This window comes from Xiphophorus couchianus, chromosome 12 (assembly GCF_001444195.1).
Source record: "Xiphophorus couchianus chromosome 12, X_couchianus-1.0, whole genome shotgun sequence".
Taxonomy (NCBI): domain Eukaryota; kingdom Metazoa; phylum Chordata; class Actinopteri; order Cyprinodontiformes; family Poeciliidae; genus Xiphophorus; species Xiphophorus couchianus.
In genome coordinates, this window is record NC_040239.1 from 27,727,786 (window position 1) to 27,741,094 (window position 13,309).

Genomic DNA, 13,309 nt, shown 5'->3' on the forward strand with positions numbered 1-13,309 from the left:
CACACCCACGTCACACGTCCACACAAACATGGATAAAGTGAAGATCAGTCTCGTACACTAGCCTGTTTTTTATCCCAAAATGTCGAGGTGTCTATTTAAACAGTGAACAAGAAGATTCGTTTTATGCTTTAGCACCACTTTGAGCGACAGGATATGCCAAAACAACAACAAGCATTAATTAAGCCAAAACTGTACAAAATATATGTACATTTTGCGCTTAAGATAAAAATGTGGCACAGCTTTAGCTTCGCTCGGCTCAAATTCACTGACGTTATGCTGTCATTGCAGATTATGAAGTATTTTCTAAATAATTTTTCTTATTTTAAAAATGAACTGGTGTATTTGTTCATTTGCATTTGGTAATATATAATTAAAAAGACTTAAGTGGTTAAATGAAAACTCTGTAGAATGTGCCAATTTTTCTTATCCGATTAACCGTCCCTATAATACTTCAAATATTGCCCCTGAGTTGGCAGTTCAAACATTTCTGTAAAATGTTTGAACTGCTGGTTTTTAAGAGAAACCAGCAGTTTCTTACTTTTGGAGTTGTAATCTAATTTCATTTTAACCAATGAAACCCTGGGTAAAATCTGCACCACATCGGTCGCCCCGGCACGCTGCTGTTCTAGGAAAGGCGGTTCCTTCCTCTGGTCCGTCTTCTCTTCTTCTTTGCAGCTGTTCTCCTGTGATGAATCTCCACCCAGTACCCCAGCCCCACTCCAGCAGAGAGAGCCCTCTTGTAGAAAGGCCTGTGGAGGATATAATGAATTAGGTGTCTACCCAGGGTTCCCCGACCTCCGACCCATGACATCATCAATCAATGAGGTCCTTCTCTTAAGTGAAACGCTGGGCCCCAATCTGGATCGCTTGGCCCGGTCCCTGCCGGCAAGCAGGGGGCAGGGGGCCACTGATTTTCACTTGTTTTTATTTGTTTTCATAATCCCTCCGTGTTCGTCCTCCGCTGATGTGTTTGGAAGGCGTACACGACTCTGTCTATAATTTGTTTCAAGCTGGAAGAGGAGAAATATGGAGCGTTAACAGAGGAGAGGACTTGAACATGGATGAAAAATGGCTGACATGGTCTCTGTGCACATATGGAAAAAAAATTTCCCTCCTGGCTTCTGCATGGTACTGCGTTTTCTTCTTCTTCTTTTTCTTCTTCTTCTTATAGCCTGGTGTTATTTTAAAAATAAAAGGTAGAGCCAGTGCAGCGCAGAGTATCTGTGTTTATTCCTCGATCATCTGAAGTCTGGATCTAGCGTTGACCTTTCATAAGGCTCGACAAAGTTCAAGGCTTTGTCCAGACAGTTGCCCAACCAGGTGTGTGTTTGTTGTGGTGTGTTCAAACTTAAAATAAGAAATTGTGTTTTTATTTTATTTTCTGTTTATGCATAAGAAACTGGGATCTCAAGAAAAAGACAGTGGTGTTCCTATGAATCCTAAACCTCTTTCCACTCTTTCTGTTTCAGTCTTTTCCTCCCAATGTTAGTTCAATTATTCTTTATTTTATTATTTACTTATATTAGACAACATCTCAACTCTACCATGTACTTTTAACTGCACAAGATTTACCCTTATAATAGAAATACATGCTGTGCTTCATGCTTGTTCTCCTGTAGGTCATATACTGTCCCGGGAATTAGGGGTGGGCGTTTATCGTATCGTTTGTTATTTATCGTGATAAATTTCTTATAGCGATAGGATTTTGATTTAACATTGTTGCGATAAATTCCAAATAACAATGTTTAAAAACAAAACTAAAACTGTCCATATTATCAGGATTGTTATTTTTACTATTTTTCTCCCCACAAGGATGTGTGAATAAATTAGAAAATATCACTAAATGTTCTTATAGTGCATTTCAGTGATACAAAATACAGTTCTGACTGGTGTCTAAAGAAGCGTATTACAAGTGGGGATGTTTTTCAAGAGCAGCTTTTGTGATTACTGTGCCATGAAGTCACAAAATATTATGATAAAACTTTAAGTCCATATCGCCCACCCCTGCAGGGAATATTAAAAGGCGCTCATGTCTTAAATATTTTTGACATTGTGCCACAGACAAACACAAAATTGCCCCTTTTTTGTAATTAAAATCTGAAATGTGTGGCATGAGACCAACCTTTCACTGTAGTCATAGCTGTACGTTTTTTCGGATTCAATTTTAAAAATGAAACATTATTTCACAACCTTAATATATAAATCCCAATAAAAAAAAACATCCAAATTTGAAGGTCTGCCATGTCAAAATCGTAGTCCGGCTAGGGCAAATTAAAATACTAATTGCATTTTGTGCATTGATAGATGTTGAAAAGTATCAAATGATGGATAAAATTATACTGTTGTGCTGCAGAGAGCAGCTGACTGATGAATGGAGGCCACAACATCTCTGAGTGTCAGCCGGAGCTTCCAGACTGATAACCTCTGCTCCTCTCAGCTCCCAGCACCACACTTGTTGTTTTTTTCTTTTTCTTTTTATGGCTTTCTAAACCCCCGTTTTCATCTCACTTCTTAACTTGCGTCGCTCTCCCTCCGTTCCTGCTGTCCCTCCTCCCTCTCTCCCGTCTTCCTCCCCTCTCTTGCAGCCTGACTCGGGTCTCGGACCGCTCCTGTTGGCTGGATACGAGGACGGTTCCCTGTTGCTGTGGGACGTAACCCAGAGGTCCGAGCTAAGCCGTGTCAAAGCCCACCCCGAGCCTGTTATGTGCCTGACCTTTGACCCCGGCCGTCTGAGGGGCGTATCGGGCTCCTGTGAGAAGAAGCTCTCTTCGTGGATGCTGGACGGCCAGAACCACATACAGGTTAGGAGGCTTAGGGCTTATCCAGCTGATCTGCTCGTGTTTGTTGTTTAGGCTGCAACTCTAGAGATCACGAAGATGTGTTGCTACTTTCTGACTTATCCAATCCCTTTATTCGTCATTTTTGACTGTTTCAGCTAGCAGTTGCCATCCATACATCTATTTTTATTCCCTTTATTATTTTCTGAGCCTTCGGCTTCTCGTCCTTAATTATAGATATCCGCGTCTCCGTGTCAGCTTTATGCATTACTTACAACTAGCTAAATTATTTTTTAATATTATAGATTAGAGAAGGACAAAGAAGCCATCTTTGGTTTCTAGTAGCGGGATATTTTTCACTTCTCACCTTGAACGACCTTCACCAATGACTGACAAGCAGGAACGATTTTGTCGTACCAACAAAAGCTCTCCTCAGTGTGGAAGTTGTTACTGTGGGAAGAAGAGCCTTGTATTAGCTACTTTCAGTTTTAGTGAGCTTCTTAAAAACTTAATCCAAGGACGTAAGCAGGTGTAAGGAAATTGAAACTGTATTTTGCTGCGACAGAGCAAAACTTCCAACGGATCACAGTAGGACTGTTTTGTCCAACTGAGCTTTCAAACTCTGCTCCGAGTCATGTGACAGTTTTGAAGTGGAAATGTTTGGAGGAAGGTAAGAATATGAAGTGTGCTGCAGTAATGCTTCCTAACCATGCTAGGAAGTTTAAAAAAACAACTGATGTCCATAAACAGTTTGTCCTTGTTTTAATATATTAGCATGGGTGAGCACACTTTCGCTAGTGCGCTAATACTAAATAAACTTATTTTTTGATTAGCACTTTTATTCCTTGGAACAGTTTCCGTGCTTAGTTTCGCCTAATTGAACTTTTCTGGATGAATTATAATGCACTAATTTACTTCACTGGTTTGTAAACTTTCAGTTGAATAAAGATCAACATCTGTTTGGACAGTTGAGAACTTTTCAAGTAGATGTTAATATTAATGCTCTTATTTTGAAAAGAGTGAAGACTTTTTTTCTATTTTCTATTTCCTCTCCTCACATTCTCTCTCCCTCTCTCTATTTTTTCCCCTTATAACTTTGTTTCAAACAAGGAATGTACAAGAACAAAATAAAACACAGACAGTAAACATCATAAACATAAACAAAAATATCTAAGGACATCGTAGAACATGTAAATTATAATCTCAAAATTAAGTTGGTGATTGATGGTTATAGCCTTTCAAGGGCAGATACTTGAATTAAAGTTAGCTCTTTAGCATTAGCTACTGCTAAATACCAGGTTGGTGTAGTGGTTTAGTGTTAGCAGAACTATTATTTGTTTTTAGGACTTTAGTGTAACTAACTGTTTAGTTAGTGGTGCCCACCATTAAGGATTAGTTAAATCCTGTTTAAACGCAACTTCTTCTCTCACACATGACATGACATCACTGCTCCTAGTATGAATAATCAATGACCGCTCAGAGAAGGTAAGGCTGAGCTTCACTGCCTGCTAACTGATTGTTGTGCCCAATGGTCATCTAAATCCCATGGAGTGGAATAAATGGTACCAGAGGAGAGGAGAGTGTTGGCTTTCGCCCGACTTGCTTGGAAAACATTAGGGGCCAAAGAGGAAGAGGCTCAGCGGGGCTCCAGGGGCCATAAATCAGCTGCTGGTTACACAGTGTTGGCAGGGCTAGGGCCCAAGGGCCAGACTGAGGCTGTCACTCCAGAGTCAAACCACCCACAGACACTCTGAAACATAGTCTCACAATAGGCCTTGTTAATATGTTCACAAATAGCAGTTGTTGTTCTGAGGAATCTCTTTGTGCAGCGAATAAAATTGGAAATTTTAACTGATATTTTAAAAGTAATATAGAAGGAAATTGTTCGTACGTACACTTGGACTGGACGTCGCAGCCTCTCACACTAACGTGTGTTTTGCGAGAGTTCCAAATTTACACTCCCCCGCCCCGCCACACTTAAAGAGATCACATCAGCTTTCGTGCCATAATTCATTTTACATAGCAGCTCCTGCTTCAGAGACTTTCTGCCTCATTTGAAGCTGTATTTTCTCTTGATTTCATGAGCAAATAGGAATGCTTCTATTTTTCAGTCAAACCTCATGAATCAACGCCAAGGGGAACCTACGACTGATATAGTGGGCTCCTGCTCCGGCGAAGGGGTATTATTCTTTCCAGGGCTTTTTGCAAATGAACGCTCGAATTAGAAATATTTGCAGAGCTCCCATTTTCTCACCCCGAATATGTGTCTAGACAAACACGGCGCAGGATTTCAGTCGGTGTACCATAAACAGGAGGCGAGCAGTTATTGGGGTTTATTTTGCTGGAGCAACAAAATATTGATTCAGCGTGTGATCCAGGATGAGGATGACAGTAGGAAAAAAGCACAAGGAAGAGGGAAAGGATTCAGTTGGGGCTCTTAAATTACTCCGAAGTGCAGCTCAGTGTGACGTCCAGACAGCTATCCTCGGCGCTTCCCACAGACGTATTTTCTGTGTGGCCGGGGTGGAGGTCCTGCCGGGTGGCAGGTCCGGGCCACGGCTTCTGACGGACGACCTGCGAGAGGTAATAAAAATATCAAAACCTTGGAGGCCCCTAAGCCAAACAAAAAACACATCTGCAGTAAGGGGAACAGTAGTTCACGGTGGGAGGCTGCAATAAAGACTGGGGAGACTGCAAGTGCCACAGCATCTCACTTCCCACAAATTACCGCGGCAATAAAGCCCAAAAAAGAGTGCAGTGGATCTGGCTGGGCGAGGCAGATGGATGGTTTTAGTGAAATCCAGGAGGGAACTGAATTTGACACAAAACAGGACAGTTATGATTTAATGACACTGGAAGTCTATGAAGTGAGCTTATCTGGGCCAGATAAAGACAGATGGGCAGAGGAATGGAGGTTAATGTGTTGCACATGGCTCCCAGAGGCCTTTATCTGCCGTGTGACCCTACTGGCCTCAGATTGTTTCGTAGTAACGAAGCATCGTCTTCAGCCCTGTTTCCCTTCTACTGGGCATTTTTGGGATTGTGAGGCAGTGTGGGTGTTGGGGTTTACTAGCCGTTAAATTACATAATATATATACATAGATTTAACTCCTTGCTAAATCCACAAAATGCATCATTTAAATATAATTTGAGTTCATTAATACTTCAGAAACAAATAAATGGCTACTTTATTTTTTTTTTTTTTTTACAATATCACACATTCGCACCACCACTCGAGTACAATACAATATTGTAGAATACAATAAATCAGCAGCATTTTGCACGGTCTGCAACTGGCCAAGAGTAGATTTGTTTAGATTTGTAAATGCATTCCAATAATTCAGATGAGATGAAACAAAGGCATAAATTAAGATTTCCATTCCAGGAACAGAGATGAAGCAGGATGGAACGGGGGATTTGACACAATTTTCAACCTTATCCCAAGGTTTTGAACAGTAGATCAACCTTAAACACCAAAAGGCCTAAGGACCTCCATTATCTTTTAGTTATTATTTCTGGTGCAAAGATAATAATTATTATTATTATTATTATTGTTAAATGAAGAAAACCGTCTCACAGAGCTACCCTCCAACTGCGTCTTCCCCATTCAGCTCCTGCAGACTAGCCAGCAGCAATTAGCAACCACCTGGTGGAACTGCACATCTGCTGAGCTCATAATGGGAGCGACTTCTCAGTTGCTAAAGGGTTAATATAAGAGCCGTGTTGTGATGAATTCCTAAATGTGGAGCTTCAGAAAGAGCAGGAGTTTCTTACAGAGACAGATGCCTTGTTCTATCTACTAAATGTAACAATAGATGGCAACAAATTGTCCCACTTTAATGCATGGACTAGTGCAATGATGAGTTTGTTCAGGAGAGAGAGAGAGAAATGCAGGCTGTGGCCTGTAAAAAGGCAAAAGGAAGACTTCCAGAGTAAGTCGGTCATGTCTGACAGCTAAGCTCTAACTGATGACAGTTCTTGACAGGAAGTCCTGCTCCTCATCTTTTAATGGTACTGTAACAATATTCCCACCCAGTGGTCACCTGTATGGTTTCTCTGTCAAAATAGAATGGTTGTCCTGAGGTTCTCGTCCTCACAGGGCCTATCCCACTTCTGCTAAAGCAGCTTTCATTAAAAAAAATAATAATAATAATTTTAAAAAAATTATTGTTTTCCCTCTCCCAATACTTCCTCTTCTCTCCTCCGGTCACCTGTTTCACAAATTCATATCACGTCAGCCAGAGCCAAGCTCCAACCGACAGGGCGACAAAAGGCTGTAATCTCCCCTCCGGCGAGTGTGATTCAGGGACAGGGCGTGTCGGGAATACCTGCGAAAAAGCTTCCCGGCCGCTGGGCACGAGTGAGTGAGCGATGACGGGACGTTTCAGTGGATCCGCGTTAACAGCAAGACGTGTGCCAAGATGAGGAAGAGAAGTGGAGCAGAACGGGAGTGAAACCTGCCACCCTTTCTTCGGTGTGTGCCGAGACCGATGAAATGGGACAAAAGAGGATGGTGAAGTGTGAGTTCGTGTCAGGACACTTGGCGACCCACAGCGAGTGTTGAGGATCCAGCTGTTACGTTAAAGTGATATCTGGGAAAGTGGACAGTTAAACCTGCAACGTTCGTGTGCGTGTCTGCGTCCTGTAACACACGCAGTACAAAGTATGAAGTAAGATGTTCAATTTGTCCCTGTTACAGCCACTCGGCCCAACAGAGCGAGACCTGGTTGTTAGTCAACTCCACTTTTTCAATACTCAGATTTATTCCCTAAGGTAAAAAAAACAAGACAGTGAAATTAGCTCAGCAAAAAGAGATACAGTCTAGGTTCGTCTGTTAAAAATTCAACTTAATTAAGTAAGAAGATGGACATCCAAGGAGCTAATAGGAATAAGATGATAAAAATAACAAAAAAATTGGTTGATAAACTAGATTTGACTTTTCCTGCTCTTTGCTTTTATTTAGAAATCTTAAACATCCACTGAAAAGTTTTACAACTGTCTCAAAATAAGTTTCGACTTAAATGTAGCAGTCTTTGATGCAGTTATTTAAGCAACACTAAACTTGTGCAGCCTCCTTCGTCTCAGTTCCAGTTGTGTTAAACTTCCTAATTATTGTTCTTCTAGGCTTAAATAAGTTTATATAATCCTTTTGCCAATTCATCTTCTTAATGAAATACAAAAAAAATGCTTTATTTACATTTATTTTAAAGAAATTGCAAGGCTGAACAATAATAAAAATCACCAGTGATTTTCTTCTTTCCTTTTTCCATTCACTGAAAAAATGTTTGAACTGAAAGTTTTCCTACATGTGTCAGATATGGGACTATGCTACTGCAGTAGAACACATCTTTTCCATTGGTATCAATAAATGTGAAGGGTACGTGTTATATTTTGAGCTTTATTCTAAGAGCATAATTATATTGACTGGTATACAATGTGAAAAAAATGTTTGATGTTGGATTGATGTTAGTTTTTCTAATGCATTTATACGGCAAGCATATAATAACCCACATTTTTCCTTTTCTTTTTTTTTTTCTTTGTTTGTTTTACTAAGTTAATTTTGTAAATCATTTAATGTAATTTATTTATTAACTTAATCTTTTATTTGCTTGTTTTCCCCTCGTGTGTTTAGTCCAGGGACTGTTGCCACAAGAAATCCCCCAATAAACAGCGACACAGCAGCCGGGGGGGACTGTATTCACCGCTGCACACGGGCATCTTTCATTTTAAATAATGACACAAGACGACCTTTCTCCCGTGTAGCAGTTTTCCTCTCCGCTCTCTCTCTCTCTCTCGCTCGGATAGAAAGTAAAAACAATTAACGAGGCGGCCTCGCTGACTGACCATTACTGCAATCATTAGCCATTTACCGCCTGCAGTTGACCCTTAAATGAAACAAATGCCTTTTCCTGACACAAACTATGGGAAGCAAAACAAACAAAAACAGACACTTAAACCCATCATTATCAGGCCTCTAACGCAGACCAGATGGGGAGAGGTAGGGGCATACCACATACCTGAGGTAATAACAAAGCTCAGAACAATCTCTAACTCCCCTGCTTTTCTCTGGATCTGTTTACCCGTCTTGTTCTGTCTGAATGGGCACACACTAGTTTTCATTACAAATGTGTGCAAAACTTTGTTGATATTCCGCTTAGGACACAATTTCGCAATCGCTGTGTTTCCGTCGAATAAGAAACGTTATTCAATTTACACAATATGCTCGTTCATGCGATAAGTCATTAAAAAACATGCTGCGCCAAACATCCTCCTACCACTTCCTGTTGTCTTCTTCGTCTTCTCCGTCAGTAGTAACATCTGGTTGTTGATCACATGACTGTAACTCCCATACTTTCCTCGGGATCTGGTTTTCTGGCTTGTTGTGCCTGAATGGTCAGACACGTGTTTTTTTTTGTTTTTTTTACAAACATGCGCAGAACCTTTTTGATATTCCACTAATGTAAAAAAAAACCCCCACAATTTTGCAGACTGCGGTGTCAACATCAATTAAGAGACAATTATAATAACAGGCAAATATGTTTGCTCACAGGGTAAGTCATTAAAAATCATTCCACGCCATCATCTTTCTACCACTTCCTGTTGCCTTCTTTATCTTTTTATCTGGTTGTGATGCAAAAAAAGTGTCTCCATTTCAGTTTTGCGAAACACACTAATTTTGATAAGGCCAACAAAACCACTTCATGCTAGCGCCAAAAGTTATCAAAAAACTTTGTTTTCTTTTGAATTGCCATGTTTCCGTTAAAGATGTTTTTTTTTTTTTTGTAATTCCAATTTGGGCAATTTTACAGTCAATGAAAACACAGCTACTGTTTTACGCTACTGATACCAGCAGGGAAGAGTTCATTACCAAAAACAAAATAGGAAAAATGGCACCACTAACTGTTTTGAACTTCTTTCCTTTTTCTTTTTTTTTTACTATGATCAATGACATTCTTCTCTCTGTTCTCTCTCTCTCTCGCATTCCTCTTGATTCACATCTTGTACCTGGCTTATATCTCCCACATGCAGCTTGCGGACGGGTTCCTGCCCAGAACGGGAGCGTGCATGCAGATACATTCTCCCAACATCTCCTCCCATCCTAGGCCCATTAGTCTCCCCAGACGCAACTTATGAAGTCAATTTTACGCTGTCCAGTTTGATTTCTGCTCCCACGTCCAGATGTTCGCGGCCCATGTAGCGATCCGGCAGATATCCCCCGCCGCAGAAAGAGCACGTTCTCTCTGCAGGAATGCCCCGCCGCAGCAGGCCCTCCAGATACCGATCTGAGCCATTCATTATAATATGTCAGAATGTTGCCCTTTTAGAGAGATTGATACAGTCCTTGGGACAGTAGATCACAGGGAGATGGCGGAGGAGACGAGGGGGGGCTATGGCTAATGTTTAGCAGGCAGAAGCTACACCAGCGTATTCATCAGCAGTCTTCACCTGCTGACCAGAACGTAATTCATCAGAGACGCTTGAAGCAGCTGAGTTTCTGGAAACGTGTTTTTCAGCGAGAGGGCCTCTATATATTTTTTTTCTTTTCTTTTTGCAGTGACACAGGTAACTCGGTTTCCCCACCCCCAGTCCCCTCCTGCGCCCCAACCCAGCGGTGCTAACTCCAAAGCAAATAATGGGACTCTGAGAGATTTCCTCGGGGCTCTCGCGCCGTAATGTTTTATGGCCGATGATTGAGTCCTGGGAGTTTACGGCCAGGTTCAACAGACCTCCAGCCCTCGCGCCTGGACCTCCGTCATCGTATCAGCTGATAGCATCTTAGTGTGTGTGTTTTTGTTGGCCACGCTTTCCCTGGGGCGAAGTGACTTAGTGATTTATTGACCTAATTTTTATCTTACTAATGTGTGTTTTCTGTTTACTTTTGCTTTTCGTCCTCGAATTCTCGGTTTGTTTGGTTTTATTCTCATCAGACAGTCTCCGCAAAGAAACTACTTGTTAATGTACTCTTCAAACACACAGAAATGCTTCAAATGCAAATATTTCTCATCCTATCCAAGCAAACTGTTTGCTGAAGGCCTTTGTCTCTGTGGTTTTGCAGCTCCAGGACTGTGTGACGCTGGTCAATCCTGGCATTTCTCAGCTCTGCGTCAGAAGCGACGGGCGGCTGCTGGCATCTGCGGGCTGGGACCACCGAGTGCGAGTGTTCGGCTGGAAGAAGCTGCAGCCGCTGGCGGTCCTTCACTACCACACGGACATGGCGCTCAGCGTGGCCTTCTCTGATCACCAGGACCCCAAGCAAAGACTGCTGGCTGCTGGGTCAAAGGACCAGCGCATCAGCCTGTGGTCCATTTACAACCAGAATGCCGACACATGCTGATTCAATGAGCTCTCTGGGTTTCAGTCTGCAGAGTGAAATCAAAATATCATCTGCTCTGTTTTATAGTGACCCAGTTTGACTCTTGGCATGGGCCGGTATCAGATTCTCTCAGCTTGAGAACTCCGAGGAACAAATGGAAGTTTTGCAAAAGAACAGAACGTAGTTTGCTTTTCTGTTTTAAAATGAGAAAAGCAACAAGTATTCCTTCTTATGCTCAAATATATTGTTTAAAAAAGCTACAAAAAGAATTAGGTTAATTTTGATAGCCTTAACTGGATTTAGTTATTGATATTACTGGCTTAATTAGTAGGCCTATCTGCTGCTGTACCTAGTCTGCAGCCAACTGCCTGTAGCTTGCTAGCCGTAATTCTACATAATATTAAGGTGAATTCTTCACCTTAATAACAAGACATAAGTGGGATTCCTTTAATTTCCACATCATGACTGTCCTTGTTTTTTTAACCAGGATTATGGAAAATGTTTTTACGCTTCTTTCAGCTTTAACATCGGAGACGTTGGCGTCACTCCCTCCCATTTCGTGCTATCTCATTAAAAGGTTTTTAAATTACAGCTGCGCCTATGAGTGGTCCATGAGATCGGAATTGTGTAATTCGGAAATTACTTGTTCAAATACTGTAAATTTTTTGTGCATTTTTTTCTGTTGAGTAAATACATTAATAATATAAGCGACAATTATTGTTTTTGATCCATAGATTCAATTGTGAGAAGAAAAATCATAATTTAATGCATGGATATCATAATCTCAAGTAATTGTTTTGTGTACTTTTCTTTATCAAAACACCTGCAAATTTTTTTTAAAATTATTTCTGCATTACAGGAAGCATTGAAATTGATAAAAATTCAAATAGACCAGTCAGATCCCTAAGAATACCAGAAACTGATGTTGGTCTAGAAAATACTACGGTAATTGTTGTATCCCATTAACTCTTAACTTCTTAAAACTTTTATACTTTGATACCAGTAACCGCAGTGATTGTGTTGACTTATCAGATGGAAGCTTTGCTCCAGTGGACATGAATTTGAGGTGTATAGCGCACCTGAGCAGCTTTGTAATCCTGTGTTGTTATTCTTCCAGCTTTCAGCCTGACCTGAGCTGTATTAGTCAAACAAAGTTCACCAGAGGGAGGGCTGGCTACTTTTGTTGCAAGGCATAGATAAAGGAAACTCTAAGTACAATGGATCTACCAGACTGAGGGTTTTTTATGAAAGCTGGCCAATTGTGGATATCTTTTCTGGAGTAGATAAAAGTACAAGGTCTTAAGGACAATAAATTTCAAATTGTTTTAAAAAAAACAACAACCCAGACCATCTGTATTGGCAGGATTATTTTAGTTATTGTTCAGTGAGAGTATCAATAAATACCAATAAATTTGAAAATATGTCTAAATCTAGTTGATGTGTTCAGTTTAGTGATTTTAATCAGTTCTATATGTGTTTCTAGTACAAATATCTTAGTAGACTTGAAGTACTACAAGCTAACTTACAAATAACTTTTTTGACTTTATATAGGAGTTTGTTTTAAGTCAGTAGTTCCTTAATATTGTTGAAAAAGTATGAGTTCCATTGGCAGATTATTTCACCAATACCAAGAAATTTTTCCCATGTTATCAGTGAAATAATCAGCTAGTGAAACTATTACTTTTTCAACAAAATTAAGGACTTGTTGACTAAAACATGATCCTAAATCTACCTGAAGTTACTTGTAAGTTAGCTTTGTCTTATGTCAAGGATATGTGCTCTATGAACTAGGCCAAAAATACTTGGTGAGATTCTGTGTTTTTGCTGCGCAGTGAGAAACCATCAGGAAAGAGAGGAAGGACAACATCATTTGGCAAACGAGATACTTTGTTGGGCCACTACTGTCGCAGAAAACACAACGCAGAATTAAGAATTTATTGGGTTTTTTTTCTTTTTTTTGTAAAATTCTGCCCCTTGAGTATATTTTCAAAAACTTAGTGACTTGCTTCCAACGCTCAGTGAGGGAGTTCGTCTATACCTTTTGTCTCTGACCCCTTTGCTGACACCTTGCATTCATGTTAGCTTCCTAAATTCATGTTGGCTTTGAACAAACACTCGGGGTGGTGTGGCCCAGCTTCCGTCCGTTCTCTGATAAATCAAATGCTGCCTCCATTGGCGCAGATGTGCTCTGAATGGAGCAGTCAGAGAGCCGTCGGCC

At 40.7% G+C, this 13,309-nt stretch overlaps 1 protein-coding gene across 1 annotated transcript in view; it reads left to right on the plus strand.

The window, feature by feature from the left end:
- gnb1l (guanine nucleotide binding protein (G protein), beta polypeptide 1-like) overlaps positions 1-12,313 on the plus strand; it is a 33,706-nt gene extending 21,393 nt beyond the window's left edge. Inside the window, exons 6-7 of the mRNA XM_028033161.1 lie at positions 2,586-2,801; positions 10,834-12,313. Coding sequence (XP_027888962.1) covers positions 2,586-2,801; positions 10,834-11,112 — 495 coding nt within the window. The 3' untranslated portion in view covers positions 11,113-12,313. The remainder of the gene's footprint in view (positions 1-2,585; positions 2,802-10,833) is intronic.
- The last annotated feature ends 996 nt before the right edge of the window (positions 12,314-13,309 follow it).